Source organism: Pelecanus crispus, chromosome 11, assembly GCF_030463565.1.
Source record: "Pelecanus crispus isolate bPelCri1 chromosome 11, bPelCri1.pri, whole genome shotgun sequence".
NCBI classification, from domain to species: Eukaryota; Metazoa; Chordata; class Aves; order Pelecaniformes; family Pelecanidae; genus Pelecanus; species Pelecanus crispus.
In genome coordinates, this window is record NC_134653.1 from 7,341,738 (window position 1) to 7,357,530 (window position 15,793).

The following is a 15,793-nucleotide window of genomic DNA, read 5'->3' on the forward strand; positions in this document are numbered from 1 at the left end:
GCTGCGATACTGAGCAAAAATATTCTGGCTGCTGAAGAGGAAAGACATGACCAATTTGAACTTAGGAGTGAAACATTTCCTAGAACTGAGCCTGAATAAATTCGGGAACAGTTGAACAGGAAATAAGCTAATAATGGGATTTTACAATATGCATTTCCCATATAAGGCATTGAAGTGTAGCACGGGTTTGTTCGCTGATCTTCTGGTTATTTTGATGAAAATTTTAGGTTTCTTCACTGTGTGCGCGCTGTTACGATTGTGAGGACTTTGCTCCATTATGGGCTGAAGTGTTCCATCCTGCCGCTGTGGTCGGTGGTCCCTGGATGGACCATTCCTAGAGCAGACCAGAGAAGAGACTAGTTAACAATTCCTCTTTGCTGCCTTTTGTTTGTGTCGGGGAGCTATTTCCTTTAGCCCTTGAGACTGATGCGTAGGAAGGGGAAGAGAGGTGGGGAGCGCCCGTCTCGGTGTGGTTCATGCTTCTGAAAATAAGTTCCCCAAAATCTGATGTGGGGAAAGGAAGCCCTGGCTCCAGGGAGCCTGCTGTCTCCCTCAATAAACAAAGGACTGGATTTAGGCAAGTTGCCCAAAGTGTTGGTGCAGGGTGCATTCCCGTCCTTACTGCTCTGCCTGGCCTTTTAAGGATATGTGACAGTATGCTGGAGACCACAGTAAGGTGTGTAATTCAGCGATGATTAATGAGCACAAGGCTCTTCTGCAGCTTCGGTGTTTCTGTAGCATTGGTCAAATTCCCTTCTTACGAGTAACTCACCAAGATTTTCAGAGTTTGGCCTCTTCTGCACTGCGAGTGCAGTCTCTTGCCAGCTCTTATGCTACATTAATTTAGAGCCACCTACCTTTCCAAACGTGCTCTGTATTGTGGAACAGGTTTTGCTTGTAAATGCAAGGCCAGATGTTCAGAAGAGGAGAGCTCCTGTTTAGGCATCTAGCAATTACTGCTGTGACACATACCGATTGCAGCTGAAAATCTGAAATCTCTCTGCTTAGACAATAAAACACTCAAGCTGGCTAGTTTGTGCAGTGCTATAAGAAGTGGCCTATATGCATATAATTCAGAAGTTCTTTCAAAATAGCATGCACTGAATCACGGTCTCACTTAGTTTTAAACCGCAGCTTGTGCCAAACTAGTTATTTTGATTTCTTGCCAAGCAGGGGCTCACTTTCCAATTACAACTAACATTTTCCTTTTCTTTTTCTGCAAAATCTGTTAATGAAGGCTAAATGAAACAATGAAGGTAGGTCTACTGGCTAGATAAGAAATAGGTCTGATTCATTAATAAATGTTTCTTTTCTTTTCTAGTGACATATTCGATGCCATGTTCCCTGTCACACACATTGCAGGAGAAACAGTCATACAACAGGGTAATTTTTCCCTTCGTTTTTTCCCTTGTATGTTTGCTAAGATTGTACAATTCACCTCTCTCCATTTGGCATTCCACCCTCTTTGCTTAATGAGAAGAATAACCGTATTCCAAAAGCTTCTAAGTGTGTGGCTATATCGTAAGTTCATGGATGCAGGTCTTTTGCTACGTGTGCAGAGATCTCCTACAAAACCATGCTGGTAGATATCCAGGGTTCCAAAGTGCTACAGTTAAATGTAGATAAATAGCATTTAAAATTCAAATGTTAATTCCTTACCATAGTCAGGAAGTAAAGCACAGCTCAGAATGCATAAGGGTGGCACAGGCTAGCTGAGAGTAATTAGAGATGGAAAATATTTTTATGGTTGTTGGGAATATTCAACACCTCATTGTGCTGTATCGCAGTTATCACACTTGGCAACTTACCTGCGTGCCTGCAGCGTGTTGTGGAGGACTTCATTACCCTCAGGCTATATTAAAGCTCTTGTGTGTTTACACTGAATGAAGTGTTGAATCAATCAAAAGAGATAAATTAATGCAATTGAAAGATATTAATAGGAAGAAATCGTAGCGCTGTTTTGATTTATGAAGGCAAATAGGCAAGGATGTTTCAGAAAATGAACCTCTCTGTATGTAAGTAATCTGGTGTACAAACCTGTGCAAATATGTAGAGGATTGAATATGGAGACAGGAAATTATTGAATAGTTTAGCAGACCTTCAGGAAACAATCACCATTTGTGTTTTGCTTCCAGGTGATGAAGGAGACAACTTCTATGTGATTGACCAAGGCGAGGTGGATGTAAGTACACTCTTACAGCATAATATTTATTTTAAAGCTACATAATAAAATTGTATGCTCTGGCACATAGCTCTATCCAGCCATGTGCTGTGGTTCTGTCTCCTTTCTTCTTGAAATAGATTTTACAGGATTGGTCTCATTACTTTGCTTTTGTTGTGTTAAGTCATTTGTGCATAATTTTATAATTGGCATGTTTTACATCCTAGCTTATTTGTCCATTCCAAGCAGGAAAATACGGTATCAAAACCAAGCAAGTGACATTATCTTTAGAACCCTAACCGCACCTGGAGGTGTGCAGTCTTTGGCAGAGCAGGCCACCATGCTGGAATGCACCCGAGGGTTCAGATCAACCATAAGGAAAATATTTTCTTTAATCAGTTAGCTTAGCTCATGTGTTGGTTTTTTTTTTTCTCCCCAAATTGAGATACAGCCTGAGGCAGCGAGTTTCATCTTAGAAACCTTAATTTGCTTTTAAAATTAGGTTGAAATATATGAACAATGCAGCATATTAATAAAGCAAGGATTATTATAAGTGTAAAGTGATCTGTTAGACCACAAAATGTTTACAGGAGTATGTGGTGGTTTAATCAGCAAGTCTTTGAAAAGCAGCTTCTTTCTGAACCTGCGTTCCAAATTGTGATCTATTCACCTCTTATCATTTTTATCCCATATGCAACTCACCCTTTTGCAGTTTTGCTACAAGTTCCTCATTTGACTGAATTTTCTACGCACACCTTACATATCCACAGTTGTCAGATAGGACAGGCTTGATCATTAGCAACGTTGCTCTTCAGATGCCCAGATGAGTTTTGTTTGGCATATTTAAGGAAGGAAGTGATTTATTTTAAATCCAGGCAGGAGGCATACAGTTATTTTAGTGAAAGTTTTTTTTTTTTTTTAGCAGTCTGTTTGTGTCAGGAGACCATCTAATTGGTATTGTTGGGAACTGAGAAACCTCACATGCTGCCTCTGCCTCTGGAAGTTGCTCCTCAGGAAATCCGTCTGACTCACTGTTCCTATCAGGCATACCTCTCAATAGCAAACATTGCCACATCCACAGGGCCAGAAAATAAAAGAGCAGTATTTATAGAACAGTGCTAAAATTTAGTTTTAAAATAATTGGTTTAGGCTTGATACTGAGCTTAATGAGTTCACTGGCTTTGAATCAGACCCACAAACATACGCAAATGCACATATTGAAGTTATAGATTAATCCTCTTTAAAAATAATTTGTCCTCGCTCAAAACCTTTAGGAAAGCTTTCTTCAGCATTTGGCTCAGGGGTAGTGGGGGACAGAATGACATGAGAAAACAGTCTGCAAAGCCTTGCAAGTAATTGCAAAGAAGATAATCTTCCATATGCACATATTGCTCTTACAAAGCGGTGACAAAATGGGGAAAATAAATGTCCAGGGCCTAGCCAGCTTTGTGTCTGCTTGTGGATTTTCTGTAACTGGTGGTTGCCACTAATGGCCAAGGTGGCCATGGCTCTGCAAATGCTGAGAAGGATTTGTTTAGAGCACCAGTTGCTGTACTCTCTGTCAGGTAAGATGGCATCTTAGTTCCCTTCCCAGGTATATCCTGGCATCTACTCAGAAACACCTTTACTGCATCATGTTATTTGTATATCAGAGGTCCTTCTTTTTTTTTTATGGAAAGTTGAAATTCTTACATCTTGACCACAAATAGCCCAAGAAGAGACAAGCGTCCAGATCATTTTTCATTGGTGGTTTCTTGAGTTCATTAAAGTCTTATGCAGAATAATCTTATATTTCCCAGAACATTTCAAGGGCCTTTGAGGTTTCTGGGATAGGATTTGGGGTAAAATCTGAAAAACTACCACAGTGACAAAATGGCCTCAGTGCCACTGCAATGCAATTACATGTAGGCTTTTAAGTATAGGTGCTTTTGAAAATTCTATCCCAGACCCCTGATTTGACAAGCTACATAAGCACCGGTGGGCCTTTAATCACATGAACAGTTCTGTTGATTTCAGTGGGACTCACTGTTTTGCTAAACAAAGAGCATAGTGCACAGCTTTGTTTTATGCTGTTAAAGTTGAAGGCAGAAGTTTTCTTTGTATTCCGAGTAGTTTGCAGTCCTCCAGTCAGTTATGTATGGTATAGAATGTATATTTTTCCTGCCTTCTCTTTGAGACTTTTAACAACAGATTTTCTAAGGAATGAATGAAATAAGTGGGTTTCTTTGAGTAGATTGCAACTTCGCTTTCACGAGCATTCTCAATCCCTACTCCCCTAATTGCCAAAATCAGCCTATAGGTTCTAGGACAGATCAAAATGGCCAGATCCATAATCATAGAATCATAGAATGCTTTGGGTTGGAAGGGACCTTTAGAGCTCATCCAGCCCAACCCCCCTGCAGTGACAGGGACAGCTTTAACCAGACCAGGGTGCTCACAGCCCCGTCCAACCTGGCCTGGGATGTTTCTGGGGATGGGGCCTCCACTGCCTCTCTGGGCAACCCCTTCCAGTGCTTCACCACCCTCACTGTAAAAAACTTCTTTCTAATGTCTAGTCTAAATCTACTCTTCTTTAGTTCAAAATCCGTTATTCCTTGTCCTGTCACAACAGGCCTTATTAAAAAGATTGTCCCCATCTTTCCTGTAGGCCCCCTTTAAGTATTGGAAGGTCGCACTAAGGTCTCCCCGCAGCCTTCTCTTCTCCAGGCTGAACAACCCCAACTCTCTCAGCCTGGCCTCGTAGGAAAGGTGCTCCAGCCCTAGGATCATTTTGGTGGCCCTCTTCTGGACCCGCTCCAGCAGGTCCATGTCCTTCCTGTGCTGAGGGCCCCAGAGCTGGACGCAGTACTCCAAATGAGGTCTTACCAGAGCAGAGTAGAGGGGCATCCTGACACTTCTCAGACACATGTATAGACAGTTTTCTGACATGACCTGTGGGACAAATACATCCAAACAAGACTTAAGAGATGTCATTTGCACTGAGCTTATTCCAGGGACAACCAAAGCTCCTGACCCTCTAAGTCTTGCAAAACTCTTCTGTGACCAGCTCTCATGCTGTCCCCCTTCAGCATCCCCCTTCCTTCACCCTGCTGCACCTTACCGCTCCCGTCCCCATCTCCTTACCGGGGTGCTTTTTCCTTCCTAAGCCTTTCCTGTATCTTCAGCCAAAACACACACTGAATTCCTTTGCAAGATACTGTGAAAGGCAGAAGAAACATTCGGTGATCCAGGAGCAAGTTGGAACTACACCCTGGGAGCTGCAGAAGTCACCTACGGTGACTGCCTTTGCTGGGAAGCTGCAGGGAGGGGAGCCCATTTCCCCCCCGAGAGTAAAGCCTGTACCAGGGCGGTTAGTGCAGAGTAACTTGCTCCTGCATGAGGCAGCAGCTCCCAGACCCCATGGGTGTGCACTGTCACACCGTATATAGTGCTCTCCAGAAAAGAGTTCTTCCACTTTCTGGGCAGCAGTGCTAAAATCCGTATTGCCTGAAGAAAATCCAGACCGCTAGTAAGCGAGCTGCAGTTCATTTAAGCCTTGCCAGATAGTTTTTTGGCATGCTTCCACCCTTCTCCAAGAAAAAAAGCAACTTGGAGAGTAGACAATTGACCCCGAGACTTAAAGCCTCAAACCATTTTCTGCCTAGTTCAGCTGGTGTTGGCATATGCATGGAGGCTTTTAACCCCTGGCCAGGCTATCTGCTTTCATCATTTCCGTGATCTCCACAGAAGTGGCAGGCATACCAGGACTCTTGGATTCGAGGAGCAATTTACTCTCAGAACATCATGACTGATAAGCACCCAGGTTTTCCATACACATGGAAAGATATATGGAGTGGAGGTCACAATTGCCATCATAAAATTGCCATCCCCTGGAAGAAAGTCAGGGTAAAACTGAAAAAAACCCCAAAAAATCTATCAACCATGCAACCAAAACTAAACAAAACCAACTAAGAAAGCCAAAATAACAAAAACAGTGTGTGATGTTTTGAATTTAAGAAAACCCCAACATTTAAAAGTAATTTACTGTTAGAGTTTTGGCATAGGCACTGCAGAGACTAAGTAAGAACATTCTAATATTTTGCCTTAGAATTAATCTGAGTCAAATTAGAAGTAAAATAAAATATTTTTAAAAATAATAACACTTTATCCTCAACTCTTACACTTTCTTAGGGTATAAACAAGCCCTTTTAGCATATCCATAAAGTATCTGTACGTTTCCTTCCTGCTATTGCTATGGACACCAAAGAAAATGCAGTGCCCTTCAGCTGGCAATCACACTCAACATGGACTGTGGGCCAAGGGATAAGGGCACAAATTTTCATATGTAAAAGAAAAGTTTTCGAAATCAGAAAGAGGTAGGTCTTGGAGAACCTGTTTTTTTCCTGTCGTACACTGGGTGCTACAAACCAGGTGTACTTTGACCAAAGCAGGCATTGGATGAGAAAGGACAGTATAGTGTTATCAGTCACAGTCTTCCTCCTTCACTGTTCAGAGTTGAGGAGAATTATTAACTCATGACCCAGCCCTGCAGATGGATAAAGTTTACGCTAGGTAGATGATGGCATGAGGTTTGAATTCTTAGAGGTCAGTTGTCTACCGGAAACTTTTCTGCTCAGAAAAGGTAAATGTATGCCAGAAAGTAGCTGGCAGAGCTTAAATTACAGTTTCCAGTAAAGATGTTGAAAGTACCTGCTAAAGTATGCGTCTTGCAATAATCTGTAATCCATATTTCTAAATATAAAAACGACTTCCTGTTTATTATTTTAATCTTATAACCTCACATTTTTTTTACTTTAAAAAGCACCGTTAACTACCCTTTTAAAACAGATGTATTTTCTTTAGACCCAGCAACTTCCTATTCTATTTAATGTCACAGCAACTTTCTCTACAGTCATTCTCAGGCTTTCTTCTTGTAAAACAACAGCAGACAAACTATACTATGGTGAAAATCAAAGTGAAAACTTTTCAATACTTTTTCTTAAATAGGTTCTGTATTTACTGTATAAATCTATATGTGCAGCTATGCATGAATTTGTGGACAATAGATAAGATTGTCTTTTGATTGTGGGTCAAATCTCCTTGAAGCCCTTATTTGTATATTCAAACTGTCTCATTTGTATGTACAAAGATGAAACTTACATGGTTGTTTATGTGAGAATACTGTTGCATTTTAAAACTAGTTATATTTTATGGTTAGATTCCATAGATTGCTTTTTGTTGTAATTCTCCCATCATTAATGTTCTTTATGAAATTCAGAAAGATGCTTTTTGAAAATTGAAACAGAACATTTTAAAGTTTAGAGTTTTTCAGCTTGAATTTTTAAGGATTCTCAAGGCAGTCTCCAATTTTGTGTATTTATATTTATATTTAAGAAAAGCACATTCATACTACAAATAAAGCACAGGCTTTATTTGAGAAAACTACCCACATATAAATACCCTTCATGTCTAAGACTTGCTTATTTTTCCAAGAATAAATAAGCCTCATCTTCATTTTTGGATAACAAATACTAAGGCTTGACGAGGCACAAAGCACAAATTATTACAAACAGATCCGAGGGAGGGGGTTTAAGATCTAAAACTTGCAATGCCTGGAACAAATTAGATTGTCCACATAGATCACAAAGTGGCAGCAAAAACAATGTGGAAAGTTAACTGGAAATCAGCAATACAAAATTAAAGTAAAAGTAAATTCACTCCCATGAAGCTCGGAGATGGATGTTTGTATCCTGCCTTCCAAGTAAAATGTCTGTATTACTGCTCATGGTAAGGTTACTTTCTGCTTCTCTAGACAACACAAAGATGAGTGAGGCCAAGATGCATTCCTATTGCATTGAGCATTATGTGACTCACTGCATTTTCTCTTGCAGTTAGCATGTATGTATATCGCAGCCCATGAAGAAAGGAACCGCTGATGTTCACAGGAGATTTTTCCCATTTGCCTCCTAAGAAAAAAATGAATTGAACCAAGTTGTGTGGTTTTCAAGCCCACAAAAATTGCAGTACTCATACTACATGATGGAAACCAATAATAATCTGAAGTACTTTTTATCTCTGGAAAGTAGGTGGTCCTGATGGCTTGATTATATTTGGTCATCTGCAGTTCTACATTCCTCTTCAGCTGCGTGAAAGAAGAAAGTTCCAGCTATTATGGAGCTGTGATCAGCAGGTCAAGTAACAATTAGGAACAATTCACTTACGTACTCGCCATTTTGGTGAGAGTTCACAAATGCCTAAAACTGCCTGAGCCAAAACCTCAGCCCAGCATTTTTTAGGATAAAGAAGGAGATCATCTGAGCTGCTGCCATATAAGATTGGCTTTCATAAGCTGTTCTGCGCCTAAAATAGCTTTACTTCCCACACCTTACAAACAGAGCTACTTTCCTTTCTACTTCTTTTTTTAAAATCTATTTTAAAGGGATTCATAGTGGAGCTGAACTCTCTGTTAAAGGGCAGAATGGCTTTGTAACGTGCCATCAATGCACTTTAACTTCATCATGAAGACAAAAGTTGATTGTTGACTTAGGCCTTTGCAGAGAATGAAGTACAATGGTTTTCCTCCTAGAAAACAACAGTTATTCTCAAGCTGTTTTCTCTTTTGGAGATTGATATTAGAAATGGCATTTTTATTGGGGGAGTGAATGCTGGGCTCGAAGACTGTCAGATCAGTGATTTGGTTTCACCTCAGAGTACTTTAAACCTGACACCCTTAGGGTGGAGGAATGGCCATCTGCAGGCACTGTTTACAGGCAAGATGTCAAATACGTTTTGGGGTGTCTTGTCAAGTAAGACAGCAAAATTAAAGAAATCTTAGAACAGTTTAATAGTAGCCTGTCTTTATAGCAACTGTGCAACAGTAAACGTCCATCCTTCTCTTGTTCTACCTTGAGTTTTACCAGTGTAATTCCCCTTTCTGGGCTGCATTTGTATCACGCATACTGCTTTAACAAGAAATGTCACCATACTGCTTAAAATAATGCATGCTGGAATGAGTTTATTTCCCGTTTATACTTCAGACCCTGGTTTATGTTCCTTAATGAAATTGCCATTGCGTTCGCAAGTCATTTTGCCACACCACCTCTTCTGCAAGAACAAAACCTGTGCTTTTCAACAAAATAGCATATAGAAACACGTGTATTTTTGGTGTGCTGAAAGAGTCAAGGATGCAATGTCAGTTGACATTCAGGATGTGGTCCAAAACTTATTGAAATTACTAGATTTTCCCCATCATTGCAGAGATTTTACTGAGAACATGAATTACTCTACTTTAGCAAACCCTGGGTCCATCTGCTGAAATCCCTACAGAAAGGAGGTATCCCTACATTCAGATACACATCTGGACAATTTTGCAATGGATTAATTGAGTTTAAAAAATTTCATGAATTCTCATTATGTTAAAAGCCTTTCAGAATACTAATTTTATTCATCCATTTATCCTGCTTTTCTCACAAAAAAGATCCAGGAGCCACAGTATTACCTGCTTGTTTCATCAGGAAAGTGCTTGGGTGTGCCTAGCTTTTTTAAAACTTTTTTTGCTTTCATCTTTTTTCATTATGAGGAGAATCAAAAGTAGATTCAATGTTCTGTGAGATTTTCTTTCTGCAGTGAGTTTAAAAGTCTGAAAGGAAAAGCTGTTGTTACTCTCTTGTGTGATATTCTCCTACATGACATTCATTCTGTCGTGATGAAGAAGTGAAGCTACAAGCAGCTTTTGTGGCTTGAGCTCTTTCTTGGCAGTCTGCTACCACCTGCCTGTTTGGGATTATTTTTACCCTTTATTTCAGCCCCTTGATCCTCAGATGCTCCAGGAACACCAAGAGCCCCAACATTGCCCAGAGTTGAGCAGTGATGCTAATACTGCTCCTTTTCAGCTCATACCCAAGAGGTCTCTTGATCAGCTGAACTGCTCTGTGGCCTCATCCATCTCCTACTGAACCAGCATTTCACTGGCCTCAGTGGGAGCTGGATCAGATCTTGATTGAATATTGGGAAGATAAATTGGGATTGATTCCAGCAGTAGTTTGTAATATGCCTTTTCATCGTAAAATGAAGATGGAAGTAAAATTAATACTGACAGTTTGTTGAATTTTGACCCCAATTCATTTATTTTGGTCACCGTCTTTTCTCATGCCCAGCTTGAACACAGCTCTAATTCATACTTTTTTAAAAACTGCTAGTCTCTTGCTCACTAATAGGTAGTAGGTTATGGTCTTTTCCTTTGCCATAGTTTCCTACTTAAGATGAGAATACCTGCATATTTTCTTCTTAGTATTTTTCTTCACAGAGCTTCCAAACAAATGAAGTTCATTCTTGTTGATTTCTGGTGTTATTGGTCTGTAACAGATTGGGATATATTCTGCACTGGGTAAATGCACACAGCCTTTCCTAGCCTCTAAACTCACAGACATATTAACAGAATGAAAAGCATTTATTGTGTAGGTTTATAGCAGCAAGCCTACAAGCAAGCTGCAGAATACACAATCCATACCAGTCTTTGAATACGCTATTATGCCTCATGAGCTGTATTGTCCATGAATAGCAAGGAGAATGCAGCCCAGTGGAAAGCACCTGCATGAGTTCCCCTTTCTCCAGTGAAGGTTTTACATAGCACTCAAGTGTAGGAATTCTCCTCAGATTAGATGTCATCCAGGAAAAATGCTGTGGTAGTGGTATCGATCCATACTGTGTTTGGACAGGATATGTTACCTAAAACCGATGTGGGTCAAACATTGCTTCTATAGAGCTGATGTTAAATGCGAAGGATAATTCTGCGTATAGCTTCTCAAGTCCAAAGCACTTAGTAGTTTTCTCTAAGGGAGAAACAGATCTCAATAGTTATATTTAAATGGTTGTTGGAGGCACAAGGCTGAGGGAAGAAAAAAATGTTCCTTTTCAAAAGATGTTTCCCTGTTTTGACTGTTTTTCATTTCATGGCCATGGTGCTTTTCAGCAAACCTCATTACACATATCAACAAATCTCCTTCCTTTCAAGTTTGACAGTGTTAATAAAAAGCCAAAGTTGTGACAGTTCTGCTTGTTGACTGTCTGAGCCTTGAACACAAGAGGGAAAACACGATGCCAGTTAACCACAGGAGCTGAAAACTCAGAGAGTAAATACAGTCATTGTACTGAAGCAGGACAACTTGAAATTCTGTCCACAAAGTGGGTTGTTGCCCTCTTTAAGGACCGACTGCAGAAACTGTTAGGCTCTTGTTTTCCTTCTATGTCCCCAGCATTGGTGATTAGAAAGGAAGTTACTAATAGCTTTTTAGGTAACTGGCAGTAGGAAGAAAACTGCAGCTAAGTCCCCAAACTGGTTTTGCTTCTTGTTTTGTCTTGTGCTGTGGTAGGTTTATGTCAACGGGGAGTGGGTCACCAGCATCGGAGAAGGAGGCAGCTTTGGGGAACTGGCATTGATCTATGGAACACCCCGGGCTGCCACCGTCAAGGCCAAGACAGATCTCAAGCTCTGGGGCATCGACAGAGACAGCTACAGACGCATTTTAATGGTAAGTTTATGGAGAAGAGCTTGTTTATGGAGTTGATAATTTTACTTTCTCTTGTAGTACCAGCAGTCACATTCTGTGTTCAGAGTAGACTGGATAGAAGGCCGCGCAGTCTGTATTTCTACATAAAAGACAGAGGACATGACAGTAACATTGAGTAACTAAATTAAGTGAACTGAAGGAAGAGGGGACAGGATTCAACAGAAAGATGCTGAGTCAGAAATGCAATTGAATAACATTATTCATAACTATTATACATGAATGAAAACCTCAGGAGGCTTCCATTACCCACCGAAGCTATGCAAATCCTCTCCTTCTCATCGTGAACCTCAAAATGTCTTTCAGCACTACCCCTTGCCTCTGAAGTCTTTGTCTGAATTTGTATTATAGTCTTCAAGGCAGGCAATACAAGGCAAATCCAGCTCTGCAAAAAAAAAAGTCTTGGTTGCACTGTGCCCTCCATCTCTGTTAGCCAGCACACAGCCACACGTATCATAGGATGGCAACTACAGAGTCCCTGCTAATGATCCATTGCTCTGCTCCTTTCAAACTCCCTGATCTCTGCAGCAGAGCTCAACAGACCTTCTGGGCACCTGGGGTGTGTGCTACCTTACGGATTTGCTGTTGTTTCTCGACTGGTGAGTTTAGAATGGAAGCTTTGACAGAGAATTAACTTTAGCAATGTCATAACTTTTTTTTTATGAGTTTGTTTTCGATGTCCATGTATGTATCTTTTCCTTCTCCTTTCTTTTTGATAATTAACAGACAGATAACTCTACATAAAGCTTCTTTCTCAATAGGGCTTGTCTTTAAAAGCTGCATTGTTTCATTCTGATCTGAAGGAAATTACACTATACTCTCAGAATAATGAAGAAGTGTGTATTTTGAGATCATCTGTATTTCCAGTGGATGTCATGGATAACAGAAAAAATTAGCAAAGGAATTGAGTAGATTTCATACTTAAGTGATTATTTCTTAAGCAAAAGAGTGTAAGAGTGATCTATCTTTATACTGTGTGATGACTGTTGATGTCTGTATGAAATGTTGCTGTTTTTCACTCTGTATTTCATGGACTGAGTTCTGTATCAGTTAAATGAACATCACACTGACATCTAGGAGAGTACGTCTGATGGAAATATACTCTATCCCAAAATATGTGGCCTGATCAGTTCAAGACAAAATAGAGAAATAATGACGAGAAGCGTACTGGCTTCTCTCTTGTGGATAAGCAGGATGAATAGTTTTTGAATGCTTCCCGGTGTGGGGAAGCAGACAGTAGTAACTGAGACCTTTCTGCAAGGTACTTCTAAACCACAGAGCAGGAGAATTTCCTAACAGATTTAAGAGGCACACCCAACTTATATGTCCCATGTCCTACATGGAGGCAATGGAGGGCTATCTGGGATAACTGGTGCAATGAACCTGCATGCTGCAAGGAAGAATCCAAGGTATAAAAGAGAAGGAATGTAGGAGGGAAATAAATGTCAGGATAAACCACATATTCCTTGGCTTTTTAAGCATAGCTTTTTACAGCTGCCTGTAACCTTGCTACTAAAGAATTGAAGGCACAGATCCAGAGGCCTCGTAGCCTAGGGGTAATTCAAGTTTTAGTGTTGATAAAAATAGTGGTACCTAACATCATCCAACCCTGTGAGCAGTTCAGGTTTGGTCATGTGTCTATTACCATCTGATAGCCTTCAGAAGATGAATATTTGATGCTGAGACAGGATTTTACTAAAACGGTTTAAAGTCCCAAGTGGAAAAGACTGTGTTTTTAATGCTAGCTTTAGCCATACATACAACTTGAATATTATATTATTGATATACTTCTGTTTGATTCTAGTGTGGTGCTAAGTGCTTTTCAAATTAATTTACATATTCTCTGAACTAGTGACTGCTGTACCCTTACCTAGCAAACTCAGTTTCTGCAGTTGATGACACCGTTAGCGTAACATGGAGGTTTTTTCTGTCCCTCTCTCTCTTCTTGTGTTTTTTAGTTGGGGGGCATTAAAAATTGGTGGTCTGTTGCATTACATTAGATACCCAGACAGTGTAATTACAATATTCCCAATACTTAGATAGGAAATATTTCAGGTAGCATGGTGAATTCATTGCTGCAGGTATAGAAAATGTCCAGTTTTAAGTGCTGTCCATGGTGAATGCAATTTAGCCATCCAGACTACATGAATTCTGTTGTCTTTTCATTTATTTGTAGGTGCAGTAGGGATAATTTCTTTGCTGTAGGTGAAATGAGACACCTGTCTTTGTGCATTTGTGTGAAGGCAGGTTACAGTGGCTCTCTGCACATTTCCTCAACCCCAAGAATTAATTGCATCATGTTTCAAGGGCTGCATTTCATACTTGAAGCTAACTCCACCATTACATGACTGGTTTTGCTGTACTCAGTTTCAAGATGCAGTAGTAGCTGCCTTTCAAGTCTCAGAAACATGGTTTCCTGCCATTTAGCCTCTAACCTTATGTTTTTAGAAAGCTGCTGGATATTTTGGATGTAGAAAAGCTTCTCCCTTTAAATAAGAGGTAGTAATGTTTAGGATATCTTTTGAAATATATCATTTAAGATGACTTTAAAACTGAGGGAACTTTTTTTTTTTCTTAAAATTTTGTTTTCTGTTTGCAAATACTTTTGTCCAAGGGATCAATGACCTTTTTCTCCAAAGACATGTTTTTTTCCTGTAGTCAGATAAAGCCCCTCCATAACCTAAGATATTTTTTTCTTTTGTCTGCATTCCTTCCCGGCCATGACCAGCCTCATGTTTTCTCAGTCTAGTGTTGAAATTTTATTCAAGTTGTAAATATTTATTTGCAAATCATGCCTTCAGATTCACACTTGCCAAAAAGATTTTATCCTGTCATGAGACGCTTGACTCTCTACCTTATTTCTCCTTGCCGGCTCTGTTTTGGTTCTTTGCTTTGCATTGAGTAATTTCTAGTTTTTATTTCTGCTTAGTGCCATTTTCCCCACTTATGTGTCTCATTGATCCTGACTGGTTTATGGTATGAATAAAATGCATCTCAGGAGGTTTGGGAGTTTGGGTTTTCCTTTTTTTGGATGGACAAAGCCTGATGCAACAATTTCCTGCTGACTTTTAGTTACACTTGTCATCCATTTATTATTTAGCCTGTCCCAAAAGAGGTTTGTTAAAACAGATATATTTCTTTATATTTCATTGTCTCAGCTTAGGTATCATGATGGCTTGAAGGTCACATTCAAGTTTGTTTTAGCAGCTGTGATGATTGTAAATGCTGGGATAGTTCTTTTTGTTAGGATTTGCAGTGAAATTGCTTGGCTTTCGCTACAGTCCTTGACAAAGTATTATACCACGAAATTCATTGTATTCTAATACAATTAGATTACAAAAAAACACTTCAACATGTTCCCCCCTCAGTACACTCACAAATTATCTGTCTGTGTGTTTCATTTATTCCATAAATTTATCTCTGCCGAGTTGCATACTTTTCACTCTGTTGCAAATTTTTTTATGTATATGTTCTCTGTGTGTGCACACACAGGCACACACACACATTTATGTATATATTCTATATTTATTTACTTACATTCTTCTGGGAGAGATGCAAAGGAATTTTTTGTCATAGGATTCTCATGTAATTCAGCTGGTGAAATGTTGCCGGTCTCTTCTTTGCAACTGGGATTCAAGAGCATCACGGAGTGGGGAACATCCCAGGGTAGTACAATATTTGTATTCTAAATATAGCAAATACCACAAATACCAGAGAAGCAAACGTCTGTATCCCAACATCAGATTGATCCCCTAGACAATTCAGTTCCCAGACTGAGGAAATTTGAAGTATTAATTTCTTGTAATTTCTTCTTTAAGGTGACTTGATTCAGGATTATTTAACTATCCTGTAGTTCCCATGGTCCAGGATACCTGGCTCTGAGAGCGGAGTTGCATGGGATACAACACTTTTTGCCTATTTGGCAAACTGCTCACAGAAAGTGAGTTGTAATATTGTGATGTAAGTCATGACAAATCAAGGTTAGTCAGTTCCTAATGTTATGCCTCATTTTATTCATGCTATTTTGGCTTTGTTTTACCATCTTTTCACAGCTTTGAACCTGAGAACAAGTTCTTTAATAAGTGCC

The 15,793-nt window shown here is 39.7% G+C and overlaps 1 protein-coding gene across 1 annotated transcript in view; it reads left to right on the forward strand.

The window, feature by feature from the left end:
• Positions 1–15,793, forward strand: part of PRKAR1B (protein kinase cAMP-dependent type I regulatory subunit beta) — a 99,837-nt gene that overhangs the window by 55,765 nt on the left and 28,279 nt on the right. The window contains exons 4-6 of the mRNA XM_075718679.1: positions 1,322–1,383; positions 2,136–2,182; positions 11,512–11,670. Coding sequence (XP_075574794.1) covers positions 1,322–1,383; positions 2,136–2,182; positions 11,512–11,670 — 268 coding nt within the window. The remainder of the gene's footprint in view (positions 1–1,321; positions 1,384–2,135; positions 2,183–11,511; positions 11,671–15,793) is intronic.